This window comes from Atractosteus spatula, chromosome 17 (genome assembly GCF_055471065.1).
Source record: "Atractosteus spatula isolate fAtrSpa1 chromosome 17, fAtrSpa1.hap1, whole genome shotgun sequence".
Classification (NCBI taxonomy): domain Eukaryota; kingdom Metazoa; phylum Chordata; class Actinopteri; order Semionotiformes; family Lepisosteidae; genus Atractosteus; species Atractosteus spatula.
In genome coordinates, this window is record NC_142722.1 from 6,826,702 (window position 1) to 6,844,567 (window position 17,866).

Here is a 17,866-nt window from a genome sequence, read left to right on the forward strand (position 1 = left end):
TTTTTTTTAAGATTAGGAGTATTTATAGAGAGATGTTATATGTTCTTTCATGTGACCAGGATTCTCATGAAAGATCCATTCTTAATTCTGAAAAAAGGGTCTTTTTCTTTACTGTAAAACATGTCTATAAAAACTGCAAAAAAAAAACCGCACTGTACTCTTTGAAAACTTTGGCCTCATTATGATTTTGCACACTTCAACTCTGCATGGAGCTTAAACTCTTTTGAAATTATGTAAGAAATAAAGTGTTTTCAAGAGCAAAAAATCCTTGGAAGTTCAGCTGGAGATCATGTGGCACATTAGATATCGTAAATTGCTCTTTTATTAAATTCACTTTAATGAAATTATTGTGTGGAATGATAAACCCATTATCATTAGAGTTAAACTAAAAAACTACTTGACAATGATGATAATACCAATCATTCTTCCAGATCTAGAGTATGGAAATATATATCATTCCAATTTCGTTTTAGGAATTTTACTTCAGTCTCTTAGTATGTCACTAACACGTAATTCTTCTGTAAGTTCTACATAACTTAAAATTTTCACATTCTTTCATAATGAGAACCTCATGATGCCTTTATCTTGCAGGATAAGCTCAGTTGTGTTTTAAGATTTAAATCAACATGACAGCAGAACAGAGAAAATGGGTTTGATAAACTGCACATCTTCAGCTAACTCTCCGTAAAGAGAACTTTTTAAAATAATCCAAAAACCCAGCTCTGCAAAGACTAATGCATTCATTTCAGATGGATAAAATGTTGCAAGAATGGTACCAACATGATCACGCTTTATAAAGGATTCCTAATAAATTTCTCATGACGCATTTAAAATGGTTCTGACCAGCACTATCCATGCTGCATCTCCAGCACCTTTTGAAGAAACTGTTAAAATTCTTGCGAAGATAACACAATCCATATGGATTGCAAACGTGTACAGCATTTCTCCACACCCGCCCACAAACTGGAGAGCTGAATCAGGGCTTTACAACAACACACTGTTGAAGCACAGGCGGTGCTTGTCGCCTGTTTTATGAACCCAGTGTGATCAGTGTGCAGCACATGCTTTGAAATGGGGAATGCTAAATCATGAAACATGAAACCCCGCATTGTCCATGGCATGATTCAAATGACAACACGCACGCACGCACAGACGCACATACCAGACAGGAACATGCTGCTGGATTTGTGGGTTTTCTTGTAGGTTTCACTCACAAAAGACCCTCTGTCAGTGGTCTAAACTTGGACCCCTTCGGATCTGCTGATCTTAATTAAAATCAATTAAATGGACACTCATGACGAGCCTACTGGTGTCTGACTGCTACTCTGATGAACTTGGGTGCTGCCTTTATGCATTAAGTGCATAAAAAGAGCTTTTGAATGTCATGTCAACACAACTTGTCTCATAAGATCTAGGGTAAATCTTTGACTGATCAGACTTAACAAGCAATACATATGAGACAACAGTTTGCCAAAAAGAGCCGGGACATCTCCAGAACAATTTCTGTGAAGGAATTTTCCATGAAATACTTCACGGAACAGTTTTATGCAAATTTGTGTCAGTGATTATATCTTCTTGGCATACCTGACTGCACGACTTCAATTAAAATCAGTTAAAATTCATACAATAGGGGAATTCAAAAGGATTTAACCCAAAACTCACTTGGTTCTCTATAAAAAAGAATAAAAGCACCTGTTATTTTTAAGCAGTTCAAAATGCCCAGAACTTCTGTGAAATCAATAACTCTGCTGTTTCACATTTGCTGTTTAGAAGTCACTGTTTTTTGTTGCAAGAAAGCTGCAGCCAAGTTTGCAGAGCTCCGTAAGGTACATATGGACAACACAAGATTCTATAACTTATTCACTGTGTTGGTCAGACAGGATGCCATTTACAGAGGTGAAAATACACCAGCTTCAAATATGTTATATGCTGTTGTATGCTTGGTCTCATCTCTTTCTCAAGTTCTGGACACCAAAATACACAAGACTGTGTTTCTCTGACATTTCTTTAATCCTTGTAGTGTTTCAATCCATCAGAAACGTGCGCCGAGAAGGAAAGGGAATCCACCTTTCAGCACTTCTGCTAGGAGTTCCCCCAAAATACACTCCCCTACTGAGAGAGACAAAAATCTCTCTCCACTAAGCCGTAATTCTCCTTTTCTGAAGTGAGAGCAGCGGGGTTCCTCTGCAGTAGCAGAAGAATTTGTGCAAAGCAGTAGTGAGGTGGTGTTTTTGTTGGCCTCTTACCACCCACTAGGGAGTTCACTGTGAGTTAATCATGAAGCTGTTCAGCCCCCAAACTGAGCTGAAAATGCTTTGGCAAATTGAGAAACACTTTTCATTTAAGACCAAAAAAAAAGAAGCACTGCCACTGGGGATAAGTTCAACCTGCTGAAGGGGCCCGTCTCTGGCCAGGTTAATGTTGGACTCTTATTTTATCTGCAGCCACAGCCAGCCAGCCTGACAGCCGGTTTGTGTTGGTGACAACCTGGCCACAACGCATAGGCGGCAGGCTGGCTCACAGCCAAGGGAGCCAAGTGATGTTAACGCCTACCTTTTCTGCCCTCGGCACACGGAGGCCTTCAAGGCAGTGCTAGAGCAGTCCTGAACCCAAGTCCTGTCACGTCTAGCAAGCAGAGACTTTCTTCCTTTCCCTTTTTGTTCAATGAGAAGGAATAAAAACCCATCTACTGTCATGCTACAGTTAATGCAAATTCTGCTGCTATCAGTGGGTTACGGAAAGGGTAAGCCACAAGCCTTTTTCCACTGAACTCAGGCGTACTTCTAAAAAGATAATGATTCATATCTCGTTCCATTCAGTCACAACTTAACAGGTATGTAAAAACTGTAACAGAATTGGCACAGGGGATGCATTTTTTTTGAGTAATTTGCCAGGACGACACCTTAGCTCGTTTGCAGATCTGCCTTGACAGACCCCAAAATATTTTTCTTCAGCAAATAAACAGTTGGTTCCGTTTCCCACAACGACTGTGAAGTACAACTAATTTCCATATTTTACACTGCTCTCATCATTCTTTCCAGGTTATTTAAATGAACTATTGTATTAAGCTGATATGACAGTGATACAAGAAATGAGAACTACAGTGCCTCTAAGTACTGTGTGTACATATTAATTATACATTCATCAATGGTTTTGCAGTACGATTTTTGTTATTAGTGATTTGTTTCTGTTTTATTACTAACCTAGACTACTAACCAAGACTAATGTCTTGGAACATTTCCACAATAAAAGACGCTTTTGGACGTTTCTTAAACAACCAAACTGCGTGGCTGAAGCAACGTCTACAAAACTGATCAGAAGAAAACCGTCTAGACATTCTAAAAATATCACTTTAAATATTAAAGTGCTCTAATTTTTTTCAATCACCATCCAAACCTAGCAAGATTGTGTTAAAAAAGTAGAATATTATTTGATTAAAATCTACCGAGACTGACTGATTGAAATTTAAAGTTGCATTCCAATGAAAACAGGGCACCAAACTGATTAGATTTAATGGACTGACTCAATTTATCTGCACATTAAACATGTCTACGTAAATGAAGACATGGCTGAAATTCACTTCAGTCTTCCTACAGTAACAGGCAGTTTCTGTTTTTAAACTGCATAGGCTATATAAAAAAGAGGTTGATTCCATTCCTCATATATTGATTAACCATTTAATCACAATAAAATGAAGATTGTGTACTTGTAATGTTAAAATAATGTTGTAAGACTGACATATGTGCATTAGCACTACACACTTACATACACTTAACTTCATTGATTGCAATGAACCTGAGCCTTGATATTTAATGGATGTGTCACTGAGGTTAAAACTTTAGTACCGTTCGCTAGGTCTGTTTATTTGCTAATGCATGTGTAAGAAGGAGTCACTGTCCCATTTGCTATGCTTTTTCTTCAAGTATTTAACCGAAACAAGCATAAAGAATAAGAATTTAAATGAAATTAATAGCAATTCAGTTGTCAAAACAATTTGAAGAAAAAGAAAGACAGACTGCTTAAACAGTCTAGAAACCATGCGCTCACAGACTATCACATTCATCTCAGATGACTGTGTGCCATTACACCGTGGCCCAGAGAACATCAGAAAAATCACATGCTTTAGTAAGATTTCATCTGAAGGCAGCAACGCTTCTTTTCCAATAGGAGAACAGTCGATATTGACAGAGGATCTGATCTGATCTGATCTGATCTGATCCGAGGGACCATGAGCCCCCCAAACGCATGTGTTTTGGGCAGGTCTCTGCTTCTCATCGACGCTGCTTCGCTCCACGCGAAGAAAAGCACAAAACCGCAACCAGAAACCGAGCACGCAGAGGCGCGCGCGCCCTTCCCCCAGCTCCTCAAATTAAAAATAAACTTCTTCGACAAAAAAAGTACAGAGGCAGCTAAAAAAGGAACAAAGTCTTACCTTGTCGTCGATGTCGCTCTCGCTGTCACACTGAAACAAGAAGAAAAACGGCGTTACACATCATGTCGCCTTGCTCGTTATGGTAACAACTGTTTCTGTTCATTCTCCTTCACTGACAGCTATCCAGACAAACAGGGGAGCAGAAAGAAAGCATATTTCTGAGCGTCTTGGCTCAAAGCTGGTACATGAGTCTGGGTCAGTGTAAGCACAGCAGGAAGAAAGTTGTTTTTTTGGAGCAAACGGTCTCATAGACAAAACATAAGTACTGCATTTAGGATGACATTTTGCAAGCGTTCACCACATCCTAACAGCAACCTGTAGATAGGTCATTTGTACAACATCTTTGAACACTGACTTACAGTTTTTCTTAATGCATGATAACCTGGTATTGAATATATTGAAGAATCCGGCCATGAAGTTTCAAACACCAAAACTGCACCTGGGTGACTACTGATCAGAACTGCATCAGAACTTCAGACAGACCACTGACGCATGTCATCAATGCACCTTGTTAGAGCAATCAAATAAATAGCTTTTTGCTAAATTCAATTGAAACAAATCTCGAGCTAGCTAAACTAACAGTCACCTTCTTGTATCTTCGGACACTTGACTGCAGAAAACTGACATTGCAAAGAGAACAAAGACCTACTGTGTTTTCCCAGCAATACAATGTCGCAAAAAATGAAAACCGCAAAATGTTCAAGTTCAGATTCTTTGCCTGACATTTTATCACGGCAACATTTCCAAACAAAAAGCCCGGGTAATGTACACTCTCCATTTTGTCATTTTCTTTCCTGTTGCTGAATGGCTGACAACACCGACAGAATTGATTTTCGTTGTTTTCGGAAAGAACGGTCTCTGAGCAGGAACAGAGACCAACGTCAAAAGTGAGGGGTCCTTCGCTCTGTGGTTACAAACAAAAGTCAAGAGACAGAGGACGTCACCCTGAAGAACCCCAGGCAAATCCTCAAGAGAGACCCTAAAGAATGCTAGCAGACTATACCACAGCTTAGTAGCTTTGCATGGCACACAGAGCTGATCAATACATACTTCCTCCCTTGCGATAATACATACAATGTACGCCCAATCCAAAGCAAATGACAGCTGCTTTCTATATTGTCAGTTGGCCCCTCAGCCACACACTGACAGAACCACGCTATCCCCCAAAGCCAGGCTCTCTCTCAGCGCTTTTACCTTTGCACGTTCAGCCAGGATTTCCCTGATGCAGATGGCACTGCTTCTTTTTTTATCCCCCCACGCTGGTTTTGTTTTCCCCCTTTAAATAAACCGACGATTACGCAAGCGAGCACTCAGTTAATTCAATTCCCAATCCCCGGCACCGTTTCATTTCACTTCCAGAGCCGATGTGAAGACCGTAGATGACAGCGTCGGTTACCGCGCTGGTGGGCTCTGGACCACATATCAAAAAAGACGCCAGCACGAGGCTCCTCAAATTATGGAAGGATCACGGGAAGGACACGCAAATAATTTAGATTTCAATAACAGTCAATCATCAGGGCTCCAGAAATCGAAGAAGAAAGAGGTTTTTGCGTCATCTAGCTGTGCAAATATATGCAAAGACAAGAAAAGTCAAAAACTTCTTACGCTGTGAAAAATCTGTGATCGCTGTTAACAGTTTTAAGGAGAGCAGGAGACACAAGAGGGGACTGTCTATTTCATGCAAGCGGTGAATATGACACAGAACAGTTCTTTGAGCAGCTGTGCTGGTTCAGGGCAACATTCCTCTAACACTAGCTACTGGAGCACTGCTGTGATTAGCAGGAAGTGCCTCTTTTCCCCCTTCTGACTTCTCTCAATAGCTGCAGATGCCAGTTTCTAGGATGTGTTAAGTGCTTTAACTAAACACTGCATACTGGTTTTGTTCACATTATCATGGCAGCAAGATATTTCCGGCAGCACCCACCAGGCTCTCTCCCAGAGGTGGCTTGACTTCACTTAACCCTCAATCTACACTGCTGCATATATTCCTCTCCCCTACATTTTTCATGTGCTTAAAGAGCTTTTCCACATCAATAATTCAACTCTAATTTATTGTCTGTGATGATTCTTTCCTTTCTGTATCTTGGCCAACTTTTTATTTAAATATCCTTGCCATATTTTTTTGAATATTAGAATAAGCTTCAAGATGTTTTTCTTAATTGCATTTACAAGGTGCGCCAAGTCCCGTCCTTCATTTCTCTTTACGTTTCCTGTCTTCGGCTGGGGGTCCTTTCCCTTGTTCCTCCTTATTAAAATCCAATTGGATGTCGCTGGCGAAAACAGGAGCCGGAGGGCCAGCCCTTGTGGATCACACAATAGGGGACCGCCGGAGAAAGCCATTCAGCCGAATCGCATTAGAATGGCTCGGGAAACGGGCTTCAATGTGTCAATTAAGTTTCTGTGGCAACATTTTGAAGTGCCCCCTCTTTATTTTGTTTAACTCTTTTTCAAGCCCCCACACAAAGGAAGCAGCGGGGTCAAAGGAGTCTTTTGTGCGCGTGTGGTGGGTCCCAATCTGTAATTAAGTAACGCGAGGAATCGCCCACTCGAATCTTTACAGCAGAGGCCCCTTCAGAAAAAACTCCCACCTCGAACCCCTTTTATTATTTTCACTTTTCCCCCTCATATTCTAAAGCAGGCTGAAGGACAGAAGCGCCCCCCCCCCCCACCACCACCACCACCACCACTCGTCAATGCACAATGTTAAGTCAAGAGACTGCTTTCCCTCCGCAGTTCTATTTCCCTCGAGTGTGCTGCTGCGTAAATGTGCATGTGCGCAAGTTTAAGGGAACGACTGCTGTACAGCGGTTAAGACAATAAAGACTTCGCGCCAGGCCCCTCTGCAACGTGCTTCCCTCGTCGGAAAAAGAGGAGCTAAGAAAAGAAAAGGCAGGGTGAGGGGAGGGAGGAGGAGATGAAGGACTGACGCTCCGTCAATTTCCATATTTACAATACACACGCAACTGAGAAAGCCTTCACTGCTGTAAATACCTGATTGTTTTTGGAATAGGTCATTAGACAATTACACCCACAGTGCTAATAAAGGCTCACACAGGCAAAGGGTAGATGTGGGATACAGGGAAGGCAGAGAGAGGGAGCAAGTGACTGTGTGTGTGTGTGTGACAAGTCCAGGGGGGGGGGGTGTGTGTGGGATTAGTCAAAACACTAATTTGCCAACTGTCTTTTAACTCTCCCAGGAATGTTTGCTAAACAAACCCGATTGCTGGGCTGTTCTTGTCACAAGACTTCCTCCTAGTGCAGGTAAGCCTTTGAAAGCAGGGCTAAGAGGCTCAGGTCTCTGTCAATCACAATTTCCACAGGACAGGCATGGAACAAGCAGCACATGGCGTCTGCAAAACAATAGCTCCCTTTTTTTAAAAAAAAAAAGCAACACTGCCATAATTGAAATAATTCAAACGAGCTTGCCTTTGAAACAAAAAAAGCCAAAATCAAATCTAAATGAATAATGTGAGCATCACCCCTCACTATAACAAGTTAAGTTGCTCTGTAAACAGAAGCTTAGAAAGCACTCATTGTTTACGAAAGCCCTTCATTAGCTCAAATGCTGTTTAATTGGTCAATCTGGTTGTGCATTCTCGGCATGACCTTGACTTTCCTGGGCACCTGACACGGGTATGCAAATGATATTTCCCTTCACACTGGTTCTATTTTGTGATGACACAATAGAGATAAGTACAGTATTACTGTCCACGCATTCAAGGGCTTGGGCGGCTGCAGAAATGAACGAGCTATTGCACCACTGCCGAGCCATTCTCGGCAATCGCCATTAACGCAAACAAATCCTTCCTACAACGCCATTACACCACAATCGACAGCAGCAGATTTAACTCGGAGGCCTTTCACCATTTCAGCATTTTGTTAAAGTCACACAGGTAAACATGGATCATGCGTGCTTGATCCATTTTACATTTGGAGATGATTGGGGGGGGGGCGCAGATTATGCCTCCTTCTCCGTCAGGTTTGTACTGCCAATCCTGAAACACGATCTGTGGCTGGTGTCACACTCCGGGAGCCTGCTCGGTGTTTTGCGCGGCACTACTGCCCCTCACCCCCCAAGAAGACTGACATGAAACATGGAGGATAAGGAAATCCATAAGGGACACTGGCCACCAGGGAGGAACAGGTACTAGAAACAAACCAGGTGGGTTTTTTTCTTCTCCAGACTAACGGAATGGAATCCAAGTGCACAAGGCTACTCTGGGAATGTCCATGGGCTCATGAAAACAGGCACAAGCTACTGTGTGTCGAACTGGAAACGCAGACGCATACGTGTTGAAAACAGTGGCGGTGGTGGTGTGGTGGGCAATAACACGTTTTGCTGCTTTAAAAAAAAATAAGAACGGTGAAGCACACAGTTCTGGGCCAAGGGGAACTTTTGCCAGTTGAGCTGTTTATTCCCAGGCAATTAAACAGGGAACAGAGCTTCCTCTCTGCCTGCCAAGAAAGACAAGGCAGGAAGTGGAGAAAGAGTAAATTTACCAAACGGCGAAACAATAACACAAAAAAAAAAGGTCCGAGGGGACATTGTTAAAAATGGAGAGAAATGTAGTTTGTGAAGCAGGCTGACAGGAGCCAGGCCACAGAGGGACTCTCAATGATATTCGGAAAACGGACTCCAAGTTTAGAAGGGATCACCACCACCAACTACACGCGAAATACCATGGACAAAGACGAAAGGACTGAACACACGGCACTTTCTGGGACTCTGCTGGCTTGACGTTCAAGGCACCTGAGGCAAAAAAAGCCCGTACTGAACCTCTTTAGCAGTGGAAAATAGAAGCCGACGAGATTAAGATAAAACAGGCCTTGATGCACAGAAGATAAAAGCGAGGCTCTTTTCAAAGATCATATCGATCTAGCCCTTTCTTTTGCTCCAAACTTAGAAAAAACACCGGAAGACATAAAAAACACCTTTCTAAAAAAGGACAACCCCTGCGCTAGTATCAATGTGCCTTACGTTTAGGGTCTACCTTAAATTGTCTAAAATGGAAAAAACCTTAATAGAATAAACACCTACACAACCATTGCCTGGATCAGCTCCCCTGTGTTACTTCAAGAATGCATACCGGCTGGCATAATACTGCCAACGTAGGAGTACAGCGCAGGCTCCATTATGAAGTTGTGGAGGGCAGTGAGGGCTTGTGATGAATGGGAATTCAGCAGAGTTTGATCTGTGTAATGATGCATGGAAACACACCGAGCTCTAAGGAGGAGGGTGACGCACGGGTATTTTGTGCTTATCTAAAACATTTCCACGTTGGGAACTGGAACGAGTGCTTTTCCCAGCTTCGGCGGCCGTGATAACCGGAGAACGGGAGGAGGCTGGTAACATCCGCAACCTCCAAATCTCAGTCCGTTGGCTGCACACCTCTCCCTGCGCCTGTTGCCATTGATTTGCATGACATGTGAGAAACACTCCAGGCACCGATCTGGATTCTCGCAGTTAAATTATTCATGTTTCTGTCTTGTCTTTCTGCATGTTCTTGTGTATGTGTGCCTCTTGATGCAGACACAGATCAAGAAACAGGTGAGTCACACACACAAAAAAAAAGAAATGCTCATTCTGCCCGTATAATAATTCGGTGCCTGTCAGATAGGAAAGACTAAAAGAAAAAAAATGGAAAATGAATGTGGAAAAAATACAGAAATTACTTTTTTTTTTCCCCCCCCAAGGCTGGGGTAAAGGCCTCATTATATTAACCAGTGACAGAAATGCAGAGGTGTCTGCATTACCCTGACAATTCAGGTGTTCATTCAGAGCTGCAGCAGGGACAGCTTTTGATCCTGTGTGCCGGCTCAGACGCTCAATGCTGTATCCTACAATGGCCAAAAAAAATCTGGAGCTGGTCACAAGCTTGGCTATTAACAAATATGATTTTTACAAAAGCCTGACTAGGAGTCAGTGAAGGGCTTGTGCTGGCAACCAGCAATCTACGAGTAAAGGACAAAGCTGCGATATGACCTCTAGAATTGCTGTGGACCAGAATACTGCAGGATCAAGGAAGACTGAAGCCCAACATGCTAGATAAGAACAGTGTCACCATGTGAAGGGGAGACCTGGAGAGAAATTTTAGATTTGACAGAGATAAGAGGCGAGAAAACACGATGGTTTCAAAACTCCAAGCTCTGGAAGAAACGCACGACAATATTTTGAAACGCACTGTCATGCACAAAGGGACAGTTCACCCACAACACTGACCGCCCCCCTCAAATCAGCTCAAGACTGGTGGAATACTCGTGGAAGTCTCTGCACCCAACCGCGAGCACAAAAAAGGCTGAAAACATCAAAGGGTAGACTCCCTCAAAATTACAGAGCTGCATTCTGTCTTCAACTTTCAGAACCTGCATTCAGCTGAGGAGGTAAAGAGTTGGCTGCTGTTTGTGCAGTCTGGCAGGGAGTAACATCTAGTGGGACTGACAGAGGAGGAGGAGGAAGGGGGATTTATTCGTGAGTCAAACGTCTGCCAGAAGGGCTGCCGAGGGGACTCGGAGTGCTCAGAAGAGGAGAAGAAATAAGATCGAATGGGAGAAGGTAGGCCAAAATAAAAAGTGGCCGCCAAACGTTGGAGGGCTACTGATTTATGGCGCCAATTTCAGCAGCGCATCCTTTATAAGGTCCCCTTGCTCCTGTCTTGACTGCCTTTGCTTTGCCAGTTTGAATCCCTGAGCTGCCCTCCCACTCCCCTGCCATTAGTCTCTGCCTCAATGGCGCATTGCTGCTACTGCCGCAAGCTCCGGGCAGCAGAAATTTAACTCTGGTGTAGGAGAAATTAGCCAAGGAAAGGAAGGAAATGGGATGTTGACTTGAACTCGCCCTCAGGGCAGCCGAGAGTCTCCCTTCTCAGCTCCACCGGCTGCCTGACAGTTTGATGGAATGAGCTGAGGCTTCCCTGCGGCCCAGGCCGTCGTCTTCGAGACTGATGTAGCTCAGCGAGGAACAGATTGAGCCTGAGGGCATCGCTTTCCCCTCCCTCTCCCCCTCTCTCCCCTCGCCTCTCTTCTGGGGAGGGCGCCGTGATGAGTACTACAGATGTACTCCGCAGCGCTTCAGCCTACGCGGGGATGCGTGGCAGCTTAGAGAACGGGGAGGTTCAAGGAAATATATTTTTTTTAAAAAGAGGAGGGGAAAAAAAAATCTTTAACAGCCACCATCCACTGGCCATGAAGAGTGTGTGCTGCCTCAGGCTGTCTGGCTAATTTCGAGGGGCAATGATGCGTTTCACGGTAGACTTGTTATTCAGCCCAAGGGGGATCTACGCTGAGGGACAGCAATTGCAAAGGGACGAGGGGGAGGTGGTGGTGGTGGTGGGGAGATGGAGGGGCATTTTTTTTCATCCTAAGTGATCAAAAGCTGTCGTTTTCAGGCAATGGAATTACAAATGAGTGTCCTGTGGCATCGACTAACACTGGATTGAAGACGCCAGCTTCTCCTCTCCTGACAGCTATCACTGCAGAATTTCTCACTTCATTCTCCTTCCCATTTTAGTTTTGAGGAAGGAAACATGCGGCTGGATTTATGTTCACATAAAATAAGTGAATACAACCCCCCCCCCCATAAAAACGGGGCGTTGTCATGGTGTCGCGTTCTTAAAATGGCATCGGTTTGAACAACATTAGATCGTTGGAATAAAAACACAGTATGTGGCTTTCATGATGTTGCTTTACTAAAACATAACTAACCTGATGTTGAAAATGCCAAGCAAGGAAAAAATTCTCATCTCCTCAGCCATTTCTCTCCTGTAATACTACATCAAACTTTGCTTTTGACAGCGAAAAATATTAAAAATGAAACCAGTAAATCTAAAACTCTTTTTCCAATTAACTTCTGAATTTTTCTCCACAGACAAAGAACAAAAAAGCATCTAAAATCCACAACACAGGAAAACAGTGATCATAAAGACGGAGCAGTGAGGTGAACACAGGGAAATATGCGACAGTCAAAGAATCTTAATCCTTTCACCTTTAAGGCTGCTGTTCAATATTATTGAAGGTCAGAGGCAATGAAACGTCTGCAGATATTGCCAAGCAGACGGCAAAAAAAGTTTCGATCTCCGTTTTCAGAATGACTAATGTTCTCCGGATAAACTGTCTAGCAATTACACAGCATCTGGGAACTCTTATGTAACTCTGCAGTTCTCCAGTTGACCATTTCACTGATTACAGAGCTCTGTGAGAGAGGATTCAGGAAGCCCCCCGTTTCTCACTGGCTTTGAAAAGCTCAAGAAGATCCAAAACAATCAGCCAGGAGCCTGTGCAATCAGCCCAATCCACCAGTGCAAGATTCCCTTTCGGCAAGGCATTCCCTGGTTGCCTTGTGCTCCATTCATCAACCTGTACGAGCAGACCTACCACATCATTCGCATTCATTCATGCTCACGCGCACAGGACTGGGAGAGCGGGATTTTGACACAGATTACTGCGAAAATGGAATAATGGAGGCCGGCTGTTTTGGACGCCATCAATCCAGAACAGATTTCCAAACTACCCACACGTGTGTCTTAGGGAGAAAGGGGAAAAAATCCGATAACAAGTGAAACGTTAAGTACACACAATGACAGCAGGCTGTCAATAAGAGAGAGATGCAGAGAGTGACAGAGAAAAAGAGACACCAGAGAAGAGTGCCAGACCTTCTGGAATCGCTCCTTCGGAGAGCTGCAGGAGGACTGCCAGTGCGTGTCCTCAGGCCGCGAATACTGTGCAGGGCCAAGGTACCAAATCAAAGACGAACACAAAACCCTGCCAGCGTTTGACCTGGTGCTCAAACTAAATCACTTCACATCAGTCATCCTTTCTGCTGCTAGACAGAAACATCCAAAGACGATGTGTTTTTTTTCCCCCAAAGAGCCCACCTCAAAGAAGAGCTGGCAACTGACTTTGCAAGCATCTCCTCTTTCCTTTCCCATTCCTGTGCCGAACAGACAGAAATGCAGGAAGATGACAGTATAGCCTTGGATCAAAACATGAAGAGAGCCAGGCGAGTTTCTGAAGTACAACGCCAAAGGCAAAACATTTGTACAGTGTGTGCAGGATCTCTAGATCTCCATGATAATAATCTGCTATGATAGTCCCTCTTGCAGAATGCAGAAAAATCCTCCTGAATATCCTGAATTAAAGAAACACAACGATACACCCCAAAACACTTAACATACAAAGAAAAAATCCTTACACAACATGCAGTAGTGGTGGAAATCTAACTAACTCCTTCACCAGTTAAGGCCAGAGTCTAGACAGGGCAAGATGAATGAGGAAACGTGTAACCTGTCTGTCAGTCTGTCAAGTTTGACAAGATCACAAATCTTGTCCATTCGGTAGTTAGTAGCTACAGTAACTGAGCCCAGGATCTCATCCAGCTGTTTCTTGAAAGAAAAACGGTGGTAGCAGTGGTATGTCATGGTATCAGTTTCAACAATAAGGGTAGGTAGCTCATTCCGGACTCCTGTGACCCTTCGGGGAAAGCACCTTCTGTTCTCAATTTGAAATTCTGTGATTTTCTACTCGTTTCCTCTGGTTTACGATTCCCTGTTCATTTTGAAGTGAATTCTGGGCTTCGCGCTCCATGATTACAAAAAAACCCTATGATAAAGTATTCATGTACTTAGCATTGAACACTTATTTTTGGGAAGGCCTGGCGGCCAAACAAGCCCTTTTTTCGTGAGTCAAAACACTGGCAACTCGACGTTGCCGAACAAGTGGGTAAAAAGTGGGGCTGCTATTTGCGGCAGCAGACCTGTTAAGAAAAGTGCATCGCTTAGAGGAGCTGCTTCAGCTGCCGTTCGCGGATTCAAGCAAATCATTTCACCCACTAGACAAAAGTGCATCTCACGGCTACGATGAGCACGAAGTTGAAACAACCACCTCAGGGTCTGAGGGACAGGTGAGCAGGAAAAAAGGACCACTCCGTCTGCTGTCTGCATGGCGGTTGGCAGACTGCTTGGCGTTTGAAAGTGACGCTGGGGTGTCTTATAAGACTGGGATGACAGCACCATTATACTTAATAAATCAGATTCCACTTCTGTTCTTCCACTGGTTCACTGGCAAGCATTTTACAAGAAAACAAAATTCCAGATAGGGACAAGAGGAACTCAAATAATTCTCACTCTCTGCAGTTCTGAAATGCTCATATTAATGGGACATCCCTTGTTTGTAAATGTGCCAAGTTGTGCACTACTGCAGGCTGTCTATTATCGAAGGCCTCAGGGGTAGGTTTTCCATATGGCATCACATATGGCACTCAGCAGCATCAATTAATGCTGTTATAATACTGATTTTTATGAGCTGTGTTTTCACCCTACTTTTCTTTTCACTTTGTTTTCTTTGCCTTTCCTCTCTTCTGCTGCCATGTCTTAGTGCTGCCAACCTCCTGTCAGCAGCCAGCAGCGTCAACCCACCTCGCAGAGCTCCAGAGCTGCTGTGAGCAGCTATCAAAGGACCCGCAGATCTGAGACTCGTGCCTTTTCATGTTCCACTAATGCAATTCGAAGGATGATAGGTCAGAATTTAACAAATGCACGGGATCCTCAGAACCAGAAAGACCCGATGACTGCATATTAATTTGCCAAAACAACAACAAATGATTGTCAGGGAAAGGAGTCTTTGCTGGCTTTCTCAGTCTCTGCTGGCTTTATGTATTGCGGAGAGAAAGAATATTCCACTAATTGGGGTGTTTTCATCATCTCAATCAGAAGGCGACCATAATGCCACGGTCTGTGTTTCATGAGGTTTTGCCCCTTCATTTGCACACATGCTCAAAACCAGTTCCATGGCCATTACCACTTTTCAGCAGATGGCTGCTCAGACTACTCAAAGTCAAACGAGCTAGATAGGCACAAATGGCCTTCTCCTGTTTGTGACCTTCCATGTGTTCTAAGGTTCACTGTGAATCCGATTTACTTTTACATGACTGCCTTCATCTTCAAACCATCTGAGCCCATGGAAGAAAGGCAAAGCAAAATGTTGATTGTTTTCCGCCAAAACTCAAATGGCTGCCGAATCACAACTTGTTCAAGCCTTCAAGTTAGGCCAAGATCACATGAGCTGATCAGGCTTCTAACAGGAGTTTACAAAGGAGAAACATGTGACTTACCAAAGAGCTGAGGCCAATTAAGCTGAAAAAAGTGCATCTCTATTATCAATAACAGCAATTAGATTTTTATAGTGATGATGACTCAAGCCTTAACGAATACATGATACTATTTCACTGATTTTAAAAATGCTACAAAATCACTGCGGTTACATTGCATTGCTTATGGAGGTGGATTTTCAATTAATGGTTTCAGTATTTTTAAAGATTCCCTGATGCGATTCTGAAACATTCTTCAATTCCAAAGGTCATGCTAGACAAAAAGGCATTTTCACATTACAGCACTAAATAGTCTTTTCAAAACTTTTTTTGGTATTTTTGCAGAACAGTATGTGAGAAATATGTAAAGAGTATGTATGTAATATGTAAGAGCTACCATGTGGAATTTAGAATTTCCATGCATTTAAAAGAACTATTATCCCACAGTGTACTGTACAGTGTACATTGTGTATTCCAAAATTCAACATTACAATTACAATATGCCATTTTCACTTCAAAGGCCTAAAGCCTCACGAGAAACTCACAGAATTTGAAAATTATTACAAACCAGTAAACTATGATAGATCATTTGGTATGCATATTTATTTTCAGAGATATGGGTTTCGTTTTAAGAGATCACAACTGTTGGTTTTATTAGCTACTGAAATGAAAGTTTCTTGGCATTGGCACTATCTGCCCTTCATTACAAGAAACTTTAGAGAGTTTGGGAGACCGCAAGAGACTGATTGAGGGAATCATTCTGTTGCCATGTGAATCCAACCTGTTACCAGGGAGACCATCACAAAGTGCTTCCTGGGTAATTTTCAAGGTCACTGGTTCCTGCACGTCCTGCTGGCCCAGATGGGCCCACCCTTATTCAGGAACCAGCAGGGCTCCTTTCACAGGGCCCAGTGAATAACCTCATTCGCTCCATCTCCCGAATTTGTCATGCTGCGGCTACACACAGAGCAAAAGAAAAAAAGCTTCTTTACCCTCTATGGTCTCTTTTCTTCCCTTAAGAACCGAGAGCACTGAGGCTCCCCCCATGGTTTCTCCAATGACCTTCTGGCTACACCAGAGCCTGGTATTTGCTTCTTCAACAGCTGACACATGGCTGCAGTTTTCACACAGGTACACTGGCTACACCTGCAGCTGGAGCACAGCTGTTTCTTGACAATAGGAGAAGAGTGAACTCCGGACAGGGCTGTTTCTGCCCAGATGAAGCTCAAACACAGCTTAAATGGACCCTCTATAACTTGTGTATATGCTATTTTTATACCAGAAACCACAGCTGCAAGCATTAACCTAAGTTTATTTAGGTTATATCAGGCTATATCAGACAACCTATTTGATACAATGCTGACATTTTTCTTTATGGTTTCTGCTGCTTCTTAATCATCAGATGTAATATCTAAAAAGCTAGTGTTGTAATGAAGCATGTCTGAACAACTGATTTGCTCTGATGGGCATCAGTTTTTCCTCTTCTAAAAGTTTTTAGTGATATTCTTACACAAATAAACAGGATTATTTCAGCTCCACTGCTGTAAATAGCAGCAGTAACACCTGTTCCACACAACAGCCACAAACGCCTATGTGGCATCTGAAAGCTTTCCATTTTAACCTAGGTAGCTAAGACCTCACTTAAGATCTACATGGGTCACCGAGAGTATAGAGAATGAAGCTACTAACTAACTGTACCTGTTCATCAGTGTGCTCACAGAAGCAACTATTTTAGATTTATGTTTCCCAACTGTATAACTAAGCAGATACAGGAAAGGCTAAAAGAGAGACGTGGCACCTTAGTTTGGCTAATCTTAGGAACTGATCTCCTTGGGGGAGGACACGGCTGTCTCAGACAACAACGCAAAAACACTCAGCTGCTGTTGCTGTGAAGAACAGATGATGATGCAAACATACCGCTCATCTGGAAAGCCACAGCCCTAATGCAATAGGTGACAAGCAACAAGCAAACAATACAATTTTTTTAGAACAGTTGATACAAGGAAAAAATAAATGTATGTACAGTATATATATATCATACTGCATATACAGATACACCTGTTTGTAGTGGAATGTATATAGATACAAGCCTATTCCATACAAACACTCATGGGCAGAACAATGATGTGCTTCGTGGGAAAGCCCCCCCCCCCTTAATTCTTGAAGCTGAATTTCTGCGGAGAAATTCCAAGTCCACTTCTTGCCAAATGTAAGCTGAATGGCTGACAAGTCGCTTTGTAATCCGTGCTCAGAATGAAGGTCTGACAAGAGAGAAGTGGGACTGTGTTCCTCTTCATTAGTGTTGACAAGTTCCCTTTGTGTTCCTCTCTCTCCCTCTGTGTCTCCCTCTCCTG

At 43.1% G+C, this 17,866-nt stretch overlaps 1 protein-coding gene across 6 annotated transcripts in view; it reads right to left on the reverse strand.

The window, feature by feature from the left end:
• Positions 1-17,866, reverse strand: part of fbrsl1 (fibrosin-like 1) — a 301,951-nt gene that overhangs the window by 107,717 nt on the left and 176,368 nt on the right. For all 6 annotated transcript variants that reach the window (XM_088935494.1, XM_088935496.1, XM_088935493.1 and 3 more), the window contains exon 5: positions 4,433-4,462. In XM_088935494.1, the coding sequence (XP_088791620.1) occupies positions 4,433-4,462 (30 nt within the window). The remainder of the gene's footprint in view (positions 1-4,432; positions 4,463-17,866) is intronic.